This window comes from Calypte anna, chromosome 2, assembly GCF_003957555.1.
Source record: "Calypte anna isolate BGI_N300 chromosome 2, bCalAnn1_v1.p, whole genome shotgun sequence".
Classification (NCBI taxonomy): domain Eukaryota; kingdom Metazoa; phylum Chordata; class Aves; order Apodiformes; family Trochilidae; genus Calypte; species Calypte anna.
Window position 1 is genome coordinate 42696259 of NC_044245.1, and position 24893 is coordinate 42721151.

General features: G+C 38.5%; 1 protein-coding gene across 3 annotated transcripts in view; it reads right to left on the reverse strand.

Moving 5' to 3' along the window:
• The window catches only part of SNRK (SNF related kinase), a 40526-nt gene extending 16316 nt beyond the window's left edge, over positions 1 to 24210 (reverse strand). The window contains exons 1-3 of one of the 3 annotated variants that reach the window (XM_030446217.1): positions 23874 to 24210; positions 13071 to 13169; positions 11019 to 11712 (exon numbers count right to left, since the gene is read on the reverse strand). In XM_030446217.1, coding sequence (XP_030302077.1) covers positions 11019 to 11607 — 589 coding nt within the window. In that variant the 5' untranslated portion in view covers positions 11608 to 11712; positions 13071 to 13169; positions 23874 to 24210. Of the gene's footprint in view, positions 1 to 11018; positions 11713 to 13070; positions 13170 to 22374; positions 23645 to 23873 lie in introns of those variants that run through there. The other 2 variants (XM_030446219.1, XM_030446218.1) reach the window with 2 other exon arrangements.
• Between the last annotated feature and the right edge of the window lie 683 nt (positions 24211 to 24893).

Below are 24893 nucleotides of genomic sequence, written 5' to 3' on the forward strand. Positions count from 1 at the left end.
TCCTTGTTTACAATTATATAAATTTTGTTCACCCATTTAATGTAATAACCACTCCACACTCTGAAAAATTCTTAGTTTCCAGAATAGTGCCATCTGGCTGAGAGGGAAAAGCAATATAGTCAAGCATAGCTGTCTTTGAAATTAGTAAAGAAGAAGATTATTTTATTATAGTGCTTATTTACCACATTTTAGTATTTCCCCAAACAGTTCATCAAGCCACACAGGCATATTCTTTACCATACTGTCTTGTGTTGCCATAATCAGCAATGCTCTATTATTCTTTCCTATTCCCTCCTGAATGCCACTGGTTCACTAAAGGATTGCACAAGCACCAGTCAAAAACAAAGGAGAGTACAGAACTAGTTAGCCAGGGTCTGAATGCAGAGCTAGACTGCTTTTTGAGACAAGTTAAATGGGCTGTGTCATTAGAAAAGAAAATCTCACTTTCAGTTCAAAGCTAATATGGCCTGACATAGTACACACAGTAAAGAACTCTGCAGAGATGTGCCCCTCTTCCTTCACATCCCTGTCATACTGTATTAGGGTAATAATATATTAGCTATGGTGCTATGTTAATGACCCTTCCCCCCCCCCAAAAAAAGTCAGGTTTTATACAAAACATTTAGATATTATAACAAATTTACTACTACATAGTTTAACCAGATGAAGGAGCAGGTTTTGTGAGCAAAACTGCTTGGCTTGGACCAATGAGTCAGCACACATTTGCAGCTATAGTCCCTTATCACAGCTCACTACTCAGATGCTAGTGCCAAGTCTAGATTTGAGACTTAACTGAAGGAACACAGGGAAAGGCTACAGACTCTTTCAGAAGAGCAGATTTGTCACAATGTCAAGATTTTTTACTACTCATAATAAATAGCAGTTGAAGGCTTTATGCAGACTGCTTACTTCTCTCTTCCATGGGTCATCTAATTTGCTCTCTGCAGATAACTGACATGCTATATGAATGTACAGCCTTAAAAACCTCACGAGTAGAGTGAAGGTACATTTGTGTACTGTGGAGGCCAAAATTAAGGCCTTTCAAAATCACAGTGAAGATCTCAAGATGCAATTTAACCTTAAAACTGTTAGTTTTAGTAAAACTGTTAGATGTTAGTAACTTGAAACTGCTGTTGCTGTAACAAGGATAAAATAAGAAAGATTAGGACTTTTAAAAGCACTTGCTAACTAGTTTCAGTAGAGAATATTTTAGTGTTTTTAAAGGCATTAAATACTATTGATCAGGAAAGGACTGTTGAAGCAGGATTCCCAGAACCATGACAACCAAGGCTGTGTATACGCCACTTCCTTACATAACATGAAGTCACTGCCATGGAAACCAAACTACGTCATTCGCTGTCTGTGCTGTGCCTGTCTTAAACACAGGGCAGTCAAACATCTGTTATGTTCCAGTTTGTACTCTGCAGAAAGCATATCCATATTCATCTGCTTAGCCACTGAGCTGGGCTTCATTTCACCAGCCATTTATTGCTTTCTTAAGTTTCTGATTTACTTGGGAAAAAAAAAAAAAAGTTGTAATCTATTGACTTAGGGGATCCTTATAGCATAAGATTTTCTGAGATTTCTACCATTTTTCAGAAGTCAGGCACTTGTGACATTTTACATATGCTATGTGAATTTGTGATTTTAAGGAGCTAATCCACTCATTTTGGAACAGACACATTCACATTTAACTACATGAAATAACTTGAGCTTGTTCACTGAAGTTGTTTATTCCAGACCTTTAGAGGAAAGCCATTTTTTTTCCTCTTAACTTACAGGTAGGACTGCTTTATTTTTTACACAGTGCATACTGCTCACTTGATACATCTTTCTACAGCAAATCTGCTTCTTCAGAAGGGATTTATAATATTGAGTAAATTCTGTCAAGTTTTATACATTTCTTATTAGAATGTTTACTACAACAGCTGAAGACAGTATTTATTTTCCACTAAAAGCCACTTTATAAGTAAAAAGACAAATATATCAGCTTTTATGGAGATGAAAAATGTTTACATTTTTATTTTGCCACCACAGAGGTATCAACAGCTTGCGGATAAGTGAAGGAGGGAAAGGAACCCTGATTCTCAGCATCATGGGCAATTACTCTAATCAGTGTCTTAAGACATTAAAAACAATGTCATCACCACTGCTGCTACAGCCTCTTCAGAGCAGAGTTGTGGAGGAAAGCCCAAAACATAGAAACCTGTTGAAGGCAAGCAGTGAAAGAGACTCAACACATCAGCACTTCAATACCAGGATTTTCTAGGCAGAGCTAGCTACAAAAATATAAGGTAAAGATGATCAGCATCTCTGCACTGTGACTGGTGCAGAAGGCTAGGCAGCAACTGAAGAATATCTGAGACTGCTGTTCTCCACTCAGACACAAAACCCCATGATGACCCATTTTATCTGGATGGGAATTTTGGGGTGGAATCTCCATTAAGCTCAGAAGTAGGTAGAAAATAACTCAGCAGGATAACAGTGGTAAGCTACAGACTTGGAGAAGTATGGTTAGAGAGCTGGAAGTTGGAAAGGGACCTGGGGGTATTGGTTGACAGTTGACTTAATATGAGTCAGCAGTGTGTGCAGGTGGCCAAGAAGGTCAGTGGCATCCTGGCTTGTAGTAGGAACACAGTGGCCATCAGGAACAGGGAGGTGAGGTGACCATCCCTCTGTACTCAGCTCTGGTGAGGCTGCATCTTGAGTACTGTGTTCAGCTCTGGGCACCTCACTATAGGAGGGACAGAGAAGTGCTGGAGTGTGTCCAGAAAAGGGCAACAAAGCTCATGAAGGGCCTGGAGCTCATGAAAGTCCTTTGAGGAGTGGCTGAGGGAGCTGGGGGTGTTTAGCCTGCAGAAGAGGAGACTGAGAGGAGACCTTAGCTCTCTTCAACTACCTCAAGGGAGGCTGGAGCAAGGAGAGAAACAGCCTCATCTCCTTAGTGGACTGTGATAGGCCCAGAGGAAATGGATGTAAGCTGTGCCAGGGGAGGTTTATGCTGGATGTTAGGAAATATTTTTTCACTGAGAGGGTTGTCAGGCATTGGAATGGCTTGCCCAGGACAGTAGTGGAGTCACTAGAAGGTGTTTGGACCTGGTCCTAAAAGGACATGGTGTGGTAGTTGACTATGGTGTTAGCCAAAGGTTGGACTGGATGATCTTGGAGGTTTCTTCCAACCTAAACATTCTGTGATTCTGTGGTAAGCATTCTTGTTACAAGCTAAAATTTAAGATCCTGTTCACAGCATAGGCTATGGGAAAACAAAATAAACAATCAAAATTTATAGCATAGCTTCACATAAATTGAAGAACCAAACCAGCTTAGAGTAAAAATTCATATAACAACTCAAACACAGCAGAAAATGAGACTTCTACTAAAAACAGTGATGAAAAGTTATGTACTGCAGTGTAAAAAGATAAAAGCTGGCATCATACTGAATTGTTTGAATGATGTCTGTTACATTGTTGATATACTTGTGCTTTAAAAACAGAATCAGAAAGCTATTTTCACTCTTGTATAAGCTGCAAAGCTGAAAAAAGTTGTATTCCTTATATAAAAAAGTCACTAGCACATTAGTATAAAATATTTTTGTGTTAACAATTTCAGCATTTCTATGCATCACAAGTATTTTTACACTGCCATGTACAAAGACTGCTGACAAGTCTTATTCTCAAATTGGACCAGTTGTAAAGTTTGAACAGTACAAGATACTAGATTTTTAGCTGATTCAACCATTCTCCAATTCTTTAGCTTTTCTTGGAAAAGGCTTTCAGTAAACTTGTGTACTGAGCTCTCTAGTTTTCAGATTTTGGGGGGGGGGTTTTGGTCTAAAATGAGATTTGTTTTTCCCTTGCAGAAAGCTGAGGAAGAGATCATCTGCAATCAATAGAAACATTTTTAAAATTAACAGGCAGAACTGGATTTTCTTCTTCTCTTAAAGCACTACAAATCCAATTAAAACTACTATTAGAACACACAGCAGACAAGAATGTTAGGAGAAATCTTTTCCTTCCCCTGTCCCTTCAAAAAAGAGCAGAAATAGCAAATGGCATTAAGCAAATTGTTTTCATAATTAGTTTATCTGTCTGATGAAACCTGATGAAACAGTCTGTTCTATATGTTATTTTACTTGACTATGACATGATCATCAGTAACTAGTCTCAGAGTTGGAAAAGACTCTTATTTTCCTTCAAACTGGAAACTAGCACTTATTTTACCCTGAAGACAATGGCATGGGTTTTGCTAGTTACATAAAACTACCAAAATACAGACAAATGTTCTTTTTTAGTAACTGTTGCATCTCAAATTTCAGTAAGAATATTTTAACAAATCACACCACCACTGAAAGGTCTTTCTGAACACATGCCACTGCCTGTATTCCAAAATAGTCTGGTTTACTCTGATTCATCAGTTCTGCATTTAGAAATGAATTCTTTCTCCTTTGGTTTCTGTTGCTTAGCCACATTTCAGAGGTTACTGAATCTACATTAGAAACACAAACAAAACCAACATTTTCTGAGTCAACTGACTCTCCAATACTACTACTCCAGAATACAATTAGCCAGGATAAAAAAACCCAGTAATAACTAGTTAAATGTAGAAGGAAGTTTTTTTTCTCTGTATAAAACATGTTCTCAAAGTCACTAGACATACTGTAATATATACAACACATACAGTTCATGCACATAGTTTACTGCAATGTTTTTGGTCTTTTTAAATATATGATTAGTAAAGACAATTTGCTCCTGGTATTTAAGAAATCCTTCATATTTTTTATCAACTCTTTTCCTAAAGGTTTTAGCTGTAAAATGTATTATTGGTATTTATTATCTATAAAAATTAACATCTTAGTACAGCTTTACACATGAGTAAAATTTGAGCATCTGGTTTGCAACTATATAGTACACCATTGATTTAGGTTCCACCAGTTCTGTGTTGCCAAATTACAGAGTCATGGGCTGAACATAAAAATTTGAGCATTTGCTTGCAAGATAGAGAAAATGAAGCTTCCTGTCTGTGAAGATGTATTTATCATAACAAAATCTTGCAGCACAACAGCAGTTTGAAATATTATGAAAACAGCTCTCCCATGAACACACTGAGATCTCTATACTTAAGTTACAGTTCTGCTGATATGGTAATAACTGAAGGCTACCTTGACAACTTCTCTGTGGTTTCACTTGGATAAGTAATTCTTTGCTTCACCCAACAATTACTGTTGAATGCACTAGTACACGTTCATAAAGTAACCCACAACTGAATACAAATTATACTTCATAAATATTAGGTGGCACAGATTTACTGAGAAGTCATCAAGATCACCGATTCACTCCCTTCATTACAGCCCCTTCACATATTAACGTTATTTCTGAATACAAGACTCCAATACCTGTAGCATAACACCCTCAGTAATTTGAGGCATTAAAATTATTTTCTTGTCAATAAACTAACTAGATTGAGGAGGAGAAAAAGCACAATAAAAAGATAGAGTACAGAAAATACTTCCATTAAAAATAAATTTTGCTGCCTACCATGACCTAAATATCCTCAAGATTTAAACTTTCTGAAAGTATTCTACAACCACTTCTTTACATTTTTCCCCTTCTGAAAAGTACAAAAAGTTCATTTTTGATATTTGACTCAGGTTTTTTCAGCAGTGAGATATACAGCACAGCAGAGAAAAGGCAGAAAAGCATGGCCACTGTCACAAGCACGTAAGACAAGCACCAAAACAGAGTACTCAGACCAATTCCTACTGCTTTGCTTCAAAAAGCCTTTGAAGCTGGAAAAGTGGATCACATATTCTCCTACAAATGCATTGGCAATGAGACTTGATGAATTTCAGTCTAATTAATCTGTTTCCCATGGAAGGTAAAGTGAGCTAGGCTGAGCTGTTCCAACCCAGGCTTGCTAACACTAAAGAGAGGCAGGTCCTACCACCTTCCCCCAGAACTTTAGTCCAAGCCATATGCTCCTTTCACATCCTTTGCACCAACTCTTTCATTCAATGCAATGGAAACAAACCAGTTCACTAAGTTAAGCCTGCAGAAAGTTAACAGTTTACTGTCAAGTTAGCAGATAAAATAAATTCATCAAAATGGTCAGCTATGCCATAGAGTTAAGCACATGAGAAGGGGTAGCTCTGCACTGATGGAAGCAAAAGAGAAGACCCTTTCACTGAAAGCAGCTAAGGATTATACTCTCAAGTTTTCGGCATGCTTACACCTTTAAGCTCATTCTGTAGCATATCTATCAACTTCCTAAAGTGCTGCAATACAACATTAAAAAGGGAGATCTTGGAAACAAAACACCTAGAAAAAAGCTTTTGTAGGACTTCTTGCTTTTTGTTTCTGCCAAATTTGGCTATAATCTGATTCTGATCAACCTGAAACTCCAAAATGCTGTCAGGTATGCTAAATGATTCAACACTGTATATGGTTTGCAAGTATCTTACCACTTTTTTTTTTCTTCTTCTTTTTTTTCTTTTTTTTTAACTGAAGTCTGTTAAGTCTTGTATTCAGCATTTTTATAGCATAAAATGTTACTGTACATACCCTGTGGCCATTATGGGTACATTAGCCATTCAGTTAATGATTAAAATGCTATAAGCATGCATATAAACAGAAAAACTAGCTTTGCACAGGCCAAATAGGGTTATTTGGGCTACTGAGCTATGCTCAAGCACCAAGTAAACTTGGCTGAAGCTTTGAAAGACCAAATATACTCCAGCAATACTATAGGCAAGGAAGAAGCCCTTGCAAGGGCCTGATGCAAAAACAAAACACCAGAATTTGGGATCATTCCAAGAGAGACAAAGTGGGTCTAAATACATTATCATCATCCCAGAAAATGTCAAGGCAGATGTGATAAATCCTCCTTCCTTTAAGAATCAGAAAATATATGACTAGGTAATGAATACATACACCCATTAATATCTACCATATTGTCAGAAGATATCTAGGTCTGAGTTTTGCAAAAAACACAGAAATTAACTATTAAAGTAATGAATGTTATCTGAGTTGTTATCTGCAACTTCTAAGACCTCAGTAAAAGGGATTTGGACTTCTTGCCAGTTGAATAGCACTGAGCTACAGTAACCATAATCTTCATGTTAGCTTTGTCTTATGAGAAACTTCATGCCACCATTCTCTTGGTGTTGCCACAGACTGCAATGGTAAACAATTATGGTGTTATCTACAATGTCATTTGTGCATTACATAGTACCCTTCTAGAGGCCTGTGCTCAACTCTGGTAAACAGATAATCACAGTCTTACACTCTGAATTTGCCCATTTCTCATCCCTAGAAGGATGAATTTACTCTGCAAATGTTTATATCCATCTAGAAAAAAAAAATCACATACAGAACATCGGGTGACAAAAATAACCAATGTCAATGTCTTCCAGAATTAACTGTAGCCTACACAGCACTTAATACTTGCTCTCATCTGAAAGAATCAAATAAATTTCAAAAACTGTAATTTAACTTTAGCACCCAGGAAAGAGGTAATTTCTACTTAATGATTCAATCTCTGTTGATGGTGATAGAGGAAAACAAAATGTAGTAACAGAAGCATGCTTTACTCTCTCATCTGTAGTTATCCACTTTTGAATACGGCTGGAGTTCACTAGATTACACTGCTGCTCTAGACAGAAGTCTGATCTACAATAATATCCATTTGATTTATTAAATGATCTTTATGTGCAATAACAGTCTCACTTTCAACCCTTACTTTCCTCTAAAACAATTTTTAATTAAGTGTGAAAAAAACCATGGGAAACTATAAGCAACAGAACTTCTCATTATCTAACTCACTCAGCTTTTTGAAAAGCCCTGGGAACATCTGATCATTGCCTAATATTCCTCTTGCATCATTTTAACTACAGCACTATACACAAAAGGAAATGAGATCTAAATTATCCAGTCTCTTTCCAAGTGTGAAAACTTTTAAGTAGTATCACAAAGGGAAGATTAATCTCTAAGCTATCTGAAACAGTTACCTTTTCATAAAGCAAGCTTTTCCATGATATTTATTAAGCCTATAATTTAGTAAAAACATGCCCTGAATATTTCAGCTCTTTGTAGCAAAAAACTGTTAAGTTTTTCCCTTTATATACTCATTCTAATGTTATGCATCAGACACAAAAAAGCCATGTTTGTGGTAAAAATCTTTTGGGGGAAAAAAATACAATTCTATCAAGTTTTCTTATAATAAATTTTGCAAATATAACAATTTTGGATGACATCAGGTGGGAGGGTTAAAATATTTTAATGATTGCAAATGTATATTAACATGCACAAAGGTAGGGCACTCCTTTTTTATTTTTGGTATTTTAATAAATCGAGTTTGTTTTCAAGTGGTCAGATGCTCACAAAGGGGCATGACCACATAGTTGCAGCTAGAGAAATCATGACCTCCTTTCACATAAACAGCTGGTTTTTAGTTTGGCTCAGCTACAACAATGTAGTTTTATCCTACCTGGTAACAAGTCTTTGCCACTGTCAGTCTTTATGCTTCTAATAGCTCTATTCAGCCAATAGCTGAGTGAATTCACACCACTTCACCACATTTTTAAAAATGGTTTCTTAATGAATTTGGGGATACTTCTAGTCTACAAGTATGATCTCATCTTAGCATGAAAGTTTCTTTAAAGGTTCAGAAAAGTTTACACAAGCTGATTTCTCAGTTGTACCATTACATGATTAGTGATAAACTTCCTGAACATGCATTCTTTTATGATTCTACCTCTAAGACTCCATGTGGAGGAAAAGGGGAAGGAGAGCTTTAAAGAAGTTCCTAATTTTTTTTTCTTTGCACAATTTTTGCATTTAAAATATACAAGTCATATTTTAAAATCTTGCATAGTCTATATTTTTATGCAAAGTTAGAAAAGGAAAACCCATACTCTTAAATGTTATTACCTTATTTGTAACATAGTAATTTTTGATGGGTTTATTTTTAAACTCTTTTATTGAGAGTACTTCAGAAATTTTGTAGTACATTACTAAGTAATGAAAACTCTGCCACGAAAAAAGTGAGAATACAAGCACTGCAATCTTTCAACTAGAACAGGAGAAGTTCTAATATCCAGTAATTAGAGAGTATGGTGGGCAATAAGTGTGCAAAAACTAACCACTGATGTGTATATATTCTCAGAGTAGCAACCTTAAACCAGCTAGAAGAAACCAATTTCTTCTAGGTTTTCTACTAGGTTTTCACATCAATCCACTCTATAGTAGCCAGACCTCCTCTTCTATTAATCAATTCAATCATTTTCTTCTAGTACTATTAAGACATTTATCTACCTAACCGCTTACTCCAAGGAACATTTTACATGATGCCACAGTTCTTACATTTATCATTAAGAGGTCCAAAGTGCACTTTGTTAGCAATATAATTAAATTCAGACCATCTGGTCATAATGCTCCTAATGCACCAACACAGCCCTCCATTAACCCCCACACAAGTTCTGTCTCTCAAGCATCTTCACTTGGGCAGCAATATCAAAATGTCCATTTTTTGCTTATGCTCCAAAATTTGTCTGCTACTCCAATTTTCAAGAAATTCACATAAGGGACTATATAAAATATTTAACAAATGCAATTTTCCATCTAGTTTTGGAGGCCTCTGAATCAGATACATTTATGCTTCAGGAAATTCAAAATAAGACACGCAAGAACCCAGGAGTTAGGATCTTTAGTGTGCTACTAGAAAAAACAGAATCAAGTAATCTAGAACATATGACTTGAAATAGAAATTATTTTGTAAAGTATGATTGTAGTATCAGCGTGGATTTGCAAAGCCACAAATAGCATAGGCATCTAAAATTCCTAATTATAGCACACTTGAGAAAGTACTTTCAAGTCCACAAAACCCACAGCAAAATACCTACTCAAAATTAGAAGCCATGAAGTGATACTCAGCTGTTTAAGCAAAGATCCTACAATATAGTAGCTAAAACTACTTACATTTAAAAAAGCAAGAATTTTATTTCAGTATGTAGGAATGCCATATCCACATACGAAATTAGCTGATTGCTTACCTTTGGTAAATTAGCAACAATTTAGACTTGTCATTTGTAAAATACTACTACAGACACTACTATAACCATAGCAAAACACATGCACAGCTATGCTCAGAGTCTTAATGGGTGTCATTAGAACAGGAGAAGCATCGGACACTGGGCACACAAGAACAAGAGGCATGTTGACTATAACGATCTATTTTTGAAGCATCATTTAGAATTTCATATACCTAATTTTTTTGAAGATAAGAGCAATCTGTATGATTAAAGGACATGATTCAACGACTCTACCAAGGCTTATAGCTATTAAAAATACCAAACCAAACAACCAAACAAAAAACCACAACAACCTCTAAGTTACTTCTAACAGCATAGGTAGTAGATCTAACAGACTATGAGCATTATCTGTAGTAGTCTGTCTAGTACACCCAACTTTCCATATATAACCATGAAGACTGATTTGCACATTACTGCTTTTACTTTTTAAACAATAGGGAACAACTGGGAACTTACCCCTACTTTCCATTCTCAGACAAGAACAGGGCAAAGAGGAAGGAGTTCAAGCCACCTTAATTTCTTTGGTAGCCAAGTTAGTGTTTGTTAAAAATGGGATCCTACTACCTTGCAGCAGAACATGTAATGTAATCAGCCTGGGCTTACAATGTCATTCTTACATAGCTAAACTGAGCAAAGAAAATTGCTGGGTGGTAATGGCTTTTTTAGGGAGAGGGTGAGAGGGCAGTATTAAAAATAAAGCCATGCACTTTTCTGGAAAGAAGATAGGTCCTTTAACAAAGCAGGTATAAATATACATACTGTGATCACACTATTAGTAATAGGAATGTTAATTAAAATGTATAAAATTGGGTCATTTAATTAAAAAAGAACTTTTAAGCATTTTTGAGAATGTTTGAGTATCTCCTATAACAAAAACAGAGTGGTACATCATCATAGTCCTTCAGATTATTGGTTAAATTCAAAGGAGACATACCCACTGCTGGTGCATCATATTCATCCCCAAGTAAAATTTCAGGAGCAGAATATGCAAGAGATCCACAGCTTGTGGTGAGCTTCTTTCCAGGCTGAAATTTGTTGCTGAAGCCAAAATCAGTCAATTTCACAAGACCTTGTTTTTCAAAGAAGACAACATTCTCTGGTTTTAAGTCTCTATGAACTACATGCAGTTTATGACAGTAGGATATAGCATGAACTATTTGAGCAAAATATTTTTTTGCCAGATCCTCGTTGAGACCTTCTTCATGCTTCATAATGTAATCAAACATATCTCCTCCATCACCTAGCTCTAAGATAAGATAAAGCTTAGTCTGGGTGTCAATCACTTCATACAGCCGTACTATATTGGGATGCTGCACTAGTTTCATGCATCTCACTTCTTGAAAAAGATGTCCTGTGGCTAGAGTGTCCAGTTTGGTCTTGTCAATTACTTTTACTGCCACTTTTTCACCTGTAAAGACATGCCGAGCAAGTTTGACCACAGCAAAGTGTCCTCTGCCCAAAGTTTTATCCAAGTCATACAATCCTGCAATTTTTCCGTCATATCCTCGTTTGAAGCCTGCCATTCTGTTCCAGAAGCAGAAATAAAATTTAAACTCTTTGGAAACTTGGTATTTTCATATAAGGGTATCTGAAGCAAATAAATAGTCCATTGTCACTGCCAAGCACACCTAAAAAGAAAGAGACGATTATAGACAAGTATAAAAATAAGCAAAATTATTATCTTGTAATTCTCCTTAAGTTAAACTGCTACATGACTACAGATTACTTATGAAATTTTTCAGGGGGTTTCACAAAGGGTTTGATAAGCCATGCTGGGGGTAACCAACAGATTTCTGAAATCACATTATCAGTATGCTTGAAGAAAGTGAATTGCAGCAGTGCAACAATGACCGTGTCACTAAAACTCAGTGGCCTCGGTGTTCTTGAATTAGTAATCTTGCAAGCAACACTTGAAAAATTTGTGTTATAAGAAATGTAAAAACTGGCAAAGGTGAAATCTTCCCTGTGAAACTTTTCTTGCTACATTAGAAATTAGCTGAGCAATACATAACATTGACAAGAGGAACATGCTTGATTTATCTTAATTTTGGAAGACTGTCATGTTGAAGCATGAAATAGCTGTAATACAAAGTTCTGACATCATGATTTTGGACTTTTACCTTCTCCCGTTTTATAGCTTCCTGTTTACAATAACTCAAACTGATATACAAGACAATTTTGTTATTCTGATTTGTTAGAGCATCATCAATCAATACAGCAAATACAACTCAATCATTACAGCAAATACAACAAATAAACATTGCTTTACAGGCTGAAATGAAACATTTGGATTGGATGTACTCAGTGCTAATTAAAACCTTGTTAAATATTTTGACTGGAGTTATAAAAACTGGTGGCAAAAAGTTTGCATGTAGGCTGTATATGTTCAACAGTTCTGGGAATGAGTCAGGAGAAGGGGAAGAAGAATGGGAAGAAAGGAGAGAGAGCTCAAGACTTCAGCTTATTTGTGCTAAACTCCTCCTTACCAGTTAATGTGGCACCTAAGGAAACAAGATCCAACTTACACAACATTCACATTCAAACCTGGTTTTGAAGGTCTTTGCCATTCTCTTTCTACCTAATAAAACTCCCCAAAACCACTTTTGCTGCATCCTTAACTTAGTTCAAGGTTTTAATAAAAAAAAACTACCAAAAAGTTATTTCTCCCTCTTTTGAGTGTGAAGGAGTTGGAAATATGAAAATTAGACTGCTGGTTGCCAACTCAATACAGAAAATGTAGCTCTTTAGAATACATTTTCAGTTTCAAAAGTGAACTTCAAAAAGAAAATGTTTGAAAAGGAAGCTGGCAAACAAACAGCCCCTTACATTAGTTATTCTCAAGTCAAAATGTAAGCACTATATTAAAAACACTCCCTGCTAAACAAGTTATTTCATGGGCAGTGAAACTAATGAACCTGGTTTCATCTAGATTCAATTACAAGGTTTGGGGGTCCTATGAGGATTCTCTGATGTTTAACAAGCTCACCTTACTGCTTCTCTCAGCTGGAGCCATGGTATAACTTCTTCTCTATCCAGCTGTCTGCTTCCACAAAGTCTGTAGGAATTCAGTTTGAGACCTCCACCCCTGTAAAATTTGAATGAAATCAATCATCTTCTGAAATCTCATAACTTGCACAAGGAACAGGATAAGCATAACAGCGGAGTCTGGGGTTTTGGTTGTCTTTACAGATAATGATCAAGCTTTTATAAACTTCATTATGTTTCTTCTTGCTCTGCCCTTTCATTCTGCTATGAAGTTCTGTACTTCAGGTGCCCTCCCAAAAACTACTCCACTTCACTAAAAGATGCCATAGTATCAAAACTGGGGTTGACATCTGTTTCCCACTACATCCCATACAGCTCATCTTACAAAGCTTCGCTTACCATTACCAATTAATCACTTAATACCATCCCATCCTTATTCCAGTAAGCACAAAACTAGATTAGTGCATGTTATATTAAACCAAATGCCCACATCAAACACTCTCCCTACCTGGTAAGCAACCATTAGAGGATGCATACAGAAGAACATAGTACAGTGGCAAACATAACGATAAAGGATGAAATTATCTTTAAAAGATTCAAAAAGTTTCTTTACATCAGAGGGCAGTGGCTTTGGGTTTAACAACTGATGGATTCCACTCCGCCCTTCCCTGTGAAACTAGGCAGGTACTTTATTAAAGCATGTGAATTTTTAGTATCAAGAACATCCTGCAACAGTAACTTTAATAGCTTAACTATGTGCTCTGAGAAGAACCACTTCCTCTTGTTTGTTTATAATGCTTTTCATTATTTGTGCATCTTCTCATTCACTGTTCTGAAGCAGAAACTGTCATACTCTGTTTACCTTGCCTCAAGCAGCTCAGTTTTAGCTTCCTTCCTTCCTAACTTCAGTTCAATCTTGTTCAAGCCCTAGTCTGTCAGTCCTTTAACAGAGGTTGTTCCACAGGCTTTGTATTCTTCTTATCTTTCTCTATGCATTTTCTGGCTTGTTCTATACTACTTACTTAAGCCTACTTGTAGGTGGTTTTGGTTTTGTTCTGGTTTTTTTTACTACTGCTGAGCATTGACGTAATGTTTGAATGTAATGCTTTGTTACAGTTTTCTAATGTTCCATCACACTGATCTAATTACCAAAGTGCAGGCTAATGAAAAATAGTCCATGTACACCCATAACCACCTAACCTCAACCTGTACAGAGCAACATAGGAAATATTAATCAGCTGTGCCCCATATAGCTGAAAGGATTGCAAACATTGAAAAAAAACAACCAACAACAACTTTATAGAATTGGTGTCCTTACAGCACCCTAATCAGACTCCTCAGTACTACTTTTAGATTAACTAAAAAGAAAAAAAAAAGCACAAAATTTTACCAAGACGTTTTCTAAACTGCCACCTAGGACATCACTGCTCCTTACAAATCTTTCTAACCATAATACATCCTATAGTCAATACTTTATGCTCACCTACTTAACTTTTAGAATCCCGAAATTAAAAAAAACAGCAACAACAAAAACCAACAAAAAAAAAGCCACCCCAAGCAAACAAACGACCCATGCCAGGAAAAGAAAAAACCAAAACCAAAAGACAGGCAGCCATTTCCTATGCAACTGAAGTTACCAGCTAACTCCACTGCTCAAGTTTTTACAGACCATTTCTTTCTTCGGTGTTACATCATACCACAAGATTTAAGTCTCTGTTAACATGAATTCATCACATCCTACAAATATGGCTCAGATCATGAAACATCATTCATCTCCAAGGAGGAGACATGGCTTTAAGAGACATTTTCTGATAAGTCTTATAATTCAAAATCACCAATTGCACACAAAATGGAGCTCTCTTAGTCCACGGCAAAAACAAAGTTTTGTTACTGGAAAGAGGTAAGAAAGACGGAGGTAAAAAAGCCTTGGACAATTTTCAGCTAGTGTTTTCTTTCTCGTATTCAAGGAGATTCCATCTCTGGCAGAGCAAAAAGGAGAGAGGCAAATCCATACAGGTGTAACAGAATATAACTTGTCTGAATTCAGGCAGCTTCAACACTCAGCAGTAAGGAAAGATTTATACATAATTATTTTGTTCACTTGGCACATTCTCAGCCACCTTTGGACAAACTCAAATGATTTCTCTCTGAATAAGAGAACACACAAACATCAACCTGTCAACAAAATTCCAGCAAAAATCAGTTATGCTTAAGCCATGGAGAAATACATCAGACAGTAATCAATAGAATAAAACCTTACTGAAATGAAAGAAAAAGTACACTTACTAATTTTGCAGCCCCATCAAATAAAATTAATGCAGATTCATTAACAGTTTAAGCTAAATTCTACACAATAACAGACCGACTACCTTTTGATTCTGTGGGTTAAAAATTCATCTTCAGAGACAAAGCTCCCACAGCTAAACACAAGGATCTTAGATGCACACACAGTTTAAAGTGAACATATTAAAATTAAGATTCTGATATGTACTAGCAGTACATAGCAAACGGGTACAAAACTGTCACTGGGCATATAGATAATTACAACTTAAACATGCTACCTAAAGGATCGCAGTTGCTCTACCAACACCTATCATAAAAGTAGCTTATTTTTCTCAGTTTCTCTCTAGACCAAGAAAGCAGAAAGAAGGATCAAGTTTCACATGGTATGAGCTTTCAAGCTGAGGACTCTTTGTGACTCTTATTTGCAGTTCTCTCCTTAGTTATATCAGTAAAATTGGAGGCTTCCAGATTTAATACATCTACTACCATCACACTCTAAAACAGGGTTGGTTTTAATGACAGATCATTTCAGTGATCCAGTTTATGACCTCTTGAACATTTTTACCAAATGAAGAAGCTTCAAATTGCAGCATGGGACACAACTATCCATACTTTGCCAGGAAGTCAAAATAAGTCCAAAGAAAAATTCTTCAGAGATGGTTATATAATGGAAAATATTTACCTGTCCTTATTTTAATTCCTATTACTCAAGTCCTTTATATATTAGTTTTTCAGCAGAGAGTTTGGGTTTTTCAGTTGGTGAGCTTACTAACCATCAGTAGCATTTAATCCCTGTGGCTAATTATGATTTTGAAAACCCAGCTTTCCCTAACTCTACTAGAATTCAGCTACACCCCTGACACTCATTTTATGCAATTCAGACATCTACCAATAAATAGATTCAAAACAGATCCTTCCTTCTGTAAAAGCTCATGTATCCTATCCCCCAAAATACTACAGACTCTGTAATGGAGAGCTGCCATTTTGTAGTATCGCATGCATCCTATTAAGACACTTAACAGTATCACAATCTAACCATCTCTAAAAGATGGATAGATAAATCTCTAATAGGTCTGTTAAAAAAAAAAAAAAAAAAAAAAAAAGCATATTTTAAATACACTGTTTTTTCTTTTAGCAATTCATCCAATGAAAAATTTTTTTTAGATTATTCATTAGATTTAAGACCAGGTTAGTTCATCTTACTTCAACATGTGTATTAGCTTCTTACTTTAGGAAACAAAGATTCACAGTTCCATTTTGACAAAATGTTATAGTCCTACAAATGGAAAAACTTCACTGCATGATCAGGCTAACAGACATAAAAGCTGAAGCAATCTTCACTGGGACTCATCTGTCCACAGACAACTAACAATTCCTGTCTCCCTACACCATAAATGGAGAATCAGTCAACGCAGATAAGAGTCTACGATAAAACAAATTGCACCCTAAAGCAGATAGCTAAATAGATCAAATGAATCATTTCTTAAAAGCACACATTTTCATTTTCTGTAAGATAAGTTTAGGATGACTAGTTCAGTGAATGTACACATTACAGGCATCCAGAAGATAAAGTTTCACTTGTTTGTCCTTTTGCTTTTTGGGGTGTGTGTTTGGTGTTGCTGTTTTTTGTGTTTCTTTGGTCTCAGATGAATAACAGTGTATCTACCAATCATTTCTTCACTACATAATTACATGTTGACACTTATGTTGCTATTCTTCCTAGAATTACTAAACCAAAATTTGACACAAACTGATCACAGAGATCCAGAAGTGATTTTTTTTACCCTGGAATCAATTTGTACACATCATTAAGTCTGAGAGCAAGCTGAAAAAAAATATCAACCCAGTATACAAACTTTAAAAGTATATTTTTTCACATTTTTTGCAGTATTTCCTACCAATTTTATCAGCTATCTTAACTATAAGATACCTTCACAGCTTAATCCATGAGACTTTAAAGCCAGTTTGTAACTATATGAGCCACCACTTACATGTGACCATGTTACACCTTCACCAGTATGTCAATCTACTTTCCTCAAGAGGGCTTTCAATCACCTTTCCTTTTATATAAGGGAGAACTAACAAACTGGAAACAAAGTGTTGCAAGAAAAAGTCTGAAGAACATACACACCTACTGAATACCATGTGCTCTGGATATTAGCCATGACTCGATTTCTCCAGCACATCTGAAACTTTCTCAGCCTCACACTGGCCAATATTCATTCCTTGAATATTCAAGACACAATATGGAACTCAAGAACCCAAGAACCTGTATGGAGAATCTCCCTTTGCTTCCCCACACAGGTGTCACAGTCCAGCAAAGCTGTTACCACCTCCAACTTCCTATGCACAGTAGATTTTAAGGTGTAGATGCACTTTTTATTTTCATACTAGGCCTCACTGTTATCTCCCATAGCACTGGCACCCATCTCATACTGCATTGCTAAACTATATCAGCAAATCTCCCTACCGTTCAGCATGGCTACACCTATAACAATGAAGATAAGAGTTATCAAGTAGTTCAATGGTCTGAATAAAAAAACCTGCGCAATTTACTGGCATTCCCAGGTTTTAACAAGTCTACGGAAGGTTGTTCTGAAAAAGATACGTTCTGAAAAAGATAAGAAAGCTACCAATTGCTGAAGTTCTGCCTTTACATATTTGGGAAGCAAATAAACTTAAAAAAACCCCACTGTTCCTGGACCTATAAATAAGAGGCTGGGGGAGGGGCAGAATTATGGATTTGAGAAGAAATTAGTTATTAACATTATTTTGTAACAGCAAATTATCTGGAAGATTAGTCCAGTCACACCAAGCATGGCAAGTTTAAGCTTTTCTCATTCACATAGTTAGCAAAATTGTAGTAAGTGGTTTGCAGATTACAATTAAGAGCAAACTAAATTTTGATAACTGTTGTAGAAAGCCTGCTATGTAGTTGACATCTTTGAGAGAATCATCTTCAATACAGTCAAGTGAAAAAAAGCTACTGGATTTGAATTGGTCCTTCCAGGCCCCCAAATTTAAAAAATCAAGAATGTTTTTCCCTTTTTCTTTAACAGCAAAAAGGTCTATGAGAAAATAAACACTGAAGTAGGTGGTGTGAAGTAACAGCAAGACAGCAGTAATAATAGCAAGATTATTATTACAGACCAGACACCAAAGCTAGCAATAAAAATTTGTTAAGTGATCAAACTGATCCATTGACAAACCCATGATTAATAGTTACTGGCACTGGTTTTAGTTGTGAAACATGTTAAAAGCCCATGACACTTTCATAACCATGCTGGTAATCACTGTAGTTCACAAGGTACTTTTCATTTCTAAGAGAAGGTATTGCACAAGACAAGTGCAATCTGCCCTATGGATCTGAGAACTCAGTAACAGCTTTACACCGTTTAAATCCCTCACACCAGCCACAGGTCCAAAAGCAATTAATTTCATGCTGTTCCTGTTTTCCTCTTGTGCCTACTCTCAAAGTCCAATATGTATCTAAGCAAATTTAAAAAAAAAAAAAAAAGTAATACAAACAGACACCACTATCCTCTTCACTTATCAGATATTGCAGCAATACATCACTTAGGACCTAGAGCTGCTCTTAATGTATTATAACAGAGGAAGAGATGAATACCAGACCTTCCTAAATGGTCATGTCCCTTAAATTATCTTCTGCAAAGTCCTATGTGATAATATCTTTTAAAAAGTACTTTTTCTCCAAATGTTATGATATCTGCTAGTGCTTTCTTTTTGTATCTGTAAATCAGTTACAAAGATTTGTTCAGACCCTATGATGTCTGATATATAAAAAAATTAGTTTCAGTTGAAATGACCATATTTTGCAGTTCCTACTGAAATATAAACTTCTCCTTAGCTACAGGAAATTAACCTGGGTATCTTTTATAAGTCCAAAGTAGTCCAAAGACCATAGAAACCAACAAGCTTTTCAGTCAACCATCCTATAAGCATCAGAGATAATTCATGATAGCTGGACTCCCTATCCCAAAATTATACTTTTCCAAGCTTGATAAGAAGCATCCAAGTAGCTTCTCAAAGGCTTAAATATTCTAAATCTCAACACTCTTTCTTTTTAATTATTGGGGTTTTGCCCCCCAGCAAAAAAAATAGGAACATGAAACTGATGAAGAAACACTTTGCATATCGGTCAGAAGTCATGTACTTGTGATTCATGATGGTATCACTATCTTTTAGACAGGACACTACATCTCTGGTTTCAGAAAACATACTGCAACAACTTTGCAGAAAATGGGATTTTTATTCCACTCATCTGGACTCTTCTAGAGAAACTGCCTCATCAGTTCATTTATTAATTCTCAGATTTGTTCAACTTTTTCAAATGTTTGTTTATTAACATTACAACATAATTTTATCGTGCCAGACAGAGTAGCAAAGATAACTAACAGAGCTCCAAACATTTCACCATTAATCAATGAACACTTCAGTGTAGCTTAACATTTGGTAAGTTGCCACAATTGTTACATCTATCACTATCTTTCTTGTGTAAATTCAAATCAAACATGATTTTTATTCTGTATTGAGAGAGGTGAAAGCATTGAATGCTAGCTCAAAAACGAGTATTCAGATGCAAATATGTTAGTAGCCATTACAAGCAATAGTAATTTTAACTAAATTCCTTAAGAATTACCTCTGAGCTCAAATTTTAGATAGCTTCCTTTGTTTAGCAATCTCTCAGTCAGTTCAGTCCTTACATTTTATGTCAAGTAGCCTCTGAGATGCTGACATTTTCCACCTAGGATATAAACTACTTAAGATTTAAAAAACAGCATCTACCCAAACCTACAGTTACTCAGTTACAATATTTTATCATAACATCCTGAATTAGTCAGAAACTGGCAGACACCTGAAATTCACCATACTTCAACATGAACTAAAATCATAACAGTCTAGGCTATTATCTTTTAAGTCCAATCAGAAACGAGATAGAAGGCTGCAGAAAACACAGAATGATACACGAAGAGTAAAAGCCACCCTGTCACATTCACTGCAACATTCATGCCCCAACATTCTTGTAGAAGATGACAGTATAACTGAGAGAGTCAGCTTTTCAGAAAGAGAACATGCTGCTCTGTTTTGTATTTCACAACTGTAAAAACTACACAGCAATTTTTCCTCATTAAGTTCTTAACACTGGTGACTTAATCAACTTATGTGTACTAGAACTTTGCTAGGGTAAGTTATCCTAGAATTGTAAAGGAATATCCAGTTTTAAAAATCCTCTTAAGCTCTCTAATACCGTTATATGTATTGTAACAACAGATACTTCACATTATTACAGAAACTGCAGCATTTCAGTTGAGTACTTGGAAGTAGTGTGACACAGAAGATGCACAGAACCTCACAGGTTAAGTTGAAGCTTACACATGTGAGGTTGAGAGCTTGCACAATTTAATATGAGTATATTCATAATAAACTGTACTTCAGCCCTGTATAGAAAAAGGCTTCTTATTTTTAAGACATAATTAGAAAACACTATCAAGTAGGAATGGACTGAAGTTCAGCAAGAAGTGTAGCTATAGCTACAGCATTTCAGAGGAATTTTGAAAGCAGACATGAATAATAATAAAAAAGTAGTGCATTTTTTCACGAGACACACACATGCTGAGGAAAAAAAAGAGCTTCAGTAGGATATTGTGCCCTTGGAAGCAAGGCAGGCAGCAAAGCAAGATAAAGGTACTAGCTTGGCACTACAGTTGCCAGTGGGACAAAAAGGGCACTAATTAATTGAAGGCATAGACTGCAAAAGAATTACTCAAATATATTGAAGGCAAGGAGTTAGAGCCTTAGGAGAGACCAGGTTGGTCAGAACAGTGCACTAGGAGGATGACTATTGCGAGTACAATAATACCTGCAGAACCGTCTTAAGGTGCATTTTCTCAACATGCTACTTCTTTAAAATAATCTAAAACCAGACTGCATACCTACAGTGCAATGACCCACAGCACAGGGGAACACTACTCCTCATAGCAAGGTGATTCAAGAAACATCAGTAACGTGTACAGAAATTTCAGTACTCAAAACTCAAGCTTGACTTTCTTCCATCTTGACTGTGTAAAAAGGAAAAAACCAAACAAGTTTATCCCCAAATCCACTTGAGATGGTCTCTTCCCTTTATCCCTGTTTTTGTTGGAAGCCTCAGGCATGGATCACAAAGATTCCCTTAAAAGAGCCAGATGAATGTGCAGTCTTAGATGATACCTTGCCCACAAGGCACTACTCGGCATTCAGGTTAGCTTCTCTTCATGAGCACTTGAAAATCATGGCATTATCCTACCACTTTTCTGGTCATTTGGAATATTCATAAAAAATGTGAGACAAGACCAGCCTTTTTGCTCCTTAGATCTTTTGTTTGTTTGTTTGTTGGGGTTTTTTTGGGTCTTTTTTGTTGGGGTTTTGTTTGGGTGGTTGGTTTTGGTTGGTTTTTTTTTTGTTTGTTAAGACCTCAAATCTAGATTTTTTTCATAGTAGAAGTATGAAAAATATTAGTAATCTAATATTAGCTAATATTAGTATTCTCTAAGTTAGTCTGGACATATTCCACAAGGTAAATTTGACTGCACCATGTATCAATGACTGTTAGTTCTTGTAAGTTTGTTTCATATTCCTTCTAAGGATAGGTACAAAAATAGATTAAAACTAGCGCAAAAATAACTACACATGAATTCTCACTTCCTGATACACTTTAGCTATCAACCCCCCCCCCCCCACTACTTTTCATTAACCTGGTTCCTAGTGGTGCACACCTCCCAAGAACTGCTTACTTATAAAATAAGAAACATTTGCTTGCAAACACTAATTTATATTTCATCTTGCTGAGATTCATTAAACTGGTTCTTCCCCAGAGCCTGAAAATCTAAATATATCCATAATAAACAACTCCAAGAAGAAGCCTACATGACTAAGTAGTGACTGCACTACAGAGGGCAGGCGTAAGCAGATTTGCATGCAATTCATTCATGCTAGATGGCTGGAAATCATACAATACACACCAGCTGCCCCAGGAACTGCAATGGTGCCGCTGAAGAAACCACTTCTTTGCATTTGCACTTTTAAAAAGCTCTTGAAAGAAAGATGAGCAGTAAGAAACTATATACAGATAAACAAAAATCCAAAGCTTTTATTTCCATATTCCACGTGACGCTTTCTCCTTCACAGGTGTTCTAGCATCGCTTACCTATAAAAATAACCAGTTTGAAAATAGGTCACATTTGTAGCCAACCATCCTCTGGCCAATATAGCCTTTTTCCCTAGTGGATGTTCTCTGGTATTTTATTCAGTCTACTACAAAAAAAAAAAAAAAAAAAAAAAGGAAACAGCAATACACCCAAACAAACCAAAACCACACCACCAAAAACAACCACATACATCTGTCCTTCAGCTATATGGTGTCCTTCACCCAAGCATCTTTAAAAATCATCCTCCATAAATTTAACTAGCAAAGTACCATTGTACTTCGTACCATCTGGGTGCCAAAATCCACCTAGCAAACAGTATAAAGACCTCTCTCTGGGACTTACCTACTTACCCGACCGATTTCTATATTAATCTAAAGGCAGCAGAATCAATGCAGTAAGTATTGACAGAAGCAACACACGTATTGACACAGAACAAGGGACACTTGTGCTTTCAGCTTCTGTCAGAGGCATGCTCCAGCTCTGCGAGCAGAAAAAACGAAAGCTCGCATTCTGAGCAAACCTGTTGGCTACGCACCTGGTTCCGAAAGATAAGATGCACCGTCATTGCCCCAAAACGCACCCGTCACCGGACCGATTCTCTCACCGCAGGGATTTCGCCCCGCTTGCTTATTTTTTTTTTCTTTTTTTATCTCCAAGAGACAGAAAATGCGCGGCGGAACTGGCGCGGGCAGAGGGGTGGCAGAGGGGCAAACCCGCCCTTCGCTTTTCCCGCGGTGACCCCGCGGAGCGCTTACGCTGTTCCAGAGATTACAGCGAGGACACACACACAAACACACCCACACACCCGGCCGTGGACACACAGGGGCATGGACACGCGTGGGTCCAATGGAAGCGGCGCGGCAAAGAACCGCTCACACGCAAGCCTCGACAGACGGGCTGCTGCCACCGGGGCGTGTGGCAGGGACACCACCACGGAGGGGAAGAGGGCTCGCGTGGGGCACGCCGGGCTCTGCCGCGCCGAAGGGCATAAGAGGCTCCCGCCGGGAGCCCGCCGTCCCTGCAGTAACACCCGCTTCTCCCTTCCCACCAAACGCCTCTCCTCAAAGCCCCAGGCAGCACCGATACACCGACCTTCGGCGGTCGGGAAACGTCCCCCCAACCGCCTCCTCCTGGGCCGAGGCCGCCATTGGGCCGGCCCGGAGGAGCTCGGCGGGCGAGGCCGGCTCCGTGAGAAACGGAAAAGCGCAGGGGAGTGGAAGAAGGGAACCCACCACACCCCACCCCACCGGGCCGGCCCCATCCTCACCAGCCCAACCCCAGCTGAACCCGGCCCAACCCCGCTAGCAACTTACTGCCTGCAGCAGCAGCGGCGGCGGCGTCTCCTCGGGCCGCCGCGCCCCGCGCCGCCCCCTGCATGGGCAGCACCTCGGGAGCGGCGGCGGGGAGCGGGTGCGCGGCGGAAAGGGAAAGAAAGGGTGGAAGACCCCAGCGGGGAACCTCGGCTGGGCCGCGGTGGGGAGGGAAGGGGGATCGGGGAAGGGCGGGCGCTGCTGCTGCTTGCAGCGGCGGCGGCGACTCCTGCCCCGCTGCCGGTCTGGCTGGCGCTCCGCCGGGCCCTGGCGCTGCGGAGACTCCGAGGCGCAACTGACAACAACGGCGGCGGCTCGCGGAGAGCCGTTGGGCGGGGGAGGGGGAGAGGGAGGGGGGGCGGGGGTGAGGCGGGGCAAGGGGCAGCCGCGCGCGAGCCCTGGAGCCGGGGCAGCACTGCGCCTGCGCAGCGGGTGGGAGGGGAAGGGAAGGGGGGGCCGCGGCGTTGCCGTCACGGCGGGCCAATAGGGGAAGGGAAAGGGAGTGACGACACAGGGAGGGGCGGGGCAGCGGGTGGGTAGGGGAAAGGGAGAGAGGAGAGGAGGAGAGGAGAGGAGAGGAGAGGAGAGGAGAGGAGAGAGAGGAAGGAGAGAGAGGAAGAGAGGAGAGGAGAGGAGAGGAGAGGAGAGGAGAGGAGAGGAGAGAGAGGAAAGGAGAGGAGAGGAAGGAGAGCGAGAGGAGAGGAGAGGAGGAAAAGGAGGAAGAGGAGAGGAAGGAGAGGAGAGGGAGAGGTGGGGAGAGGGAGAGGAGAAGGAGAGGAGGAGGAGGAGAAGAGAGGTGAGGAGAGGGAGAGGAGAGGAGAGGAGGAGGAGAAGGGAGAGGAGGAGAGGAGAGGACGGAGGAGAGGACAGGAGAGGAGAAGGAGGAGGAGGGAGAGAGGAGAGGGAGAGAGGAGGAGGAGAGGAGGAGGGAGGGGAGGAGAGGAGGAGGAGGAGGAGGAGGAGAGGGAGAGGAAGAGGAGAGGAGAGGGAGGGGAGGGGAGGAGAGGAGAGGAGAGGAGGAGG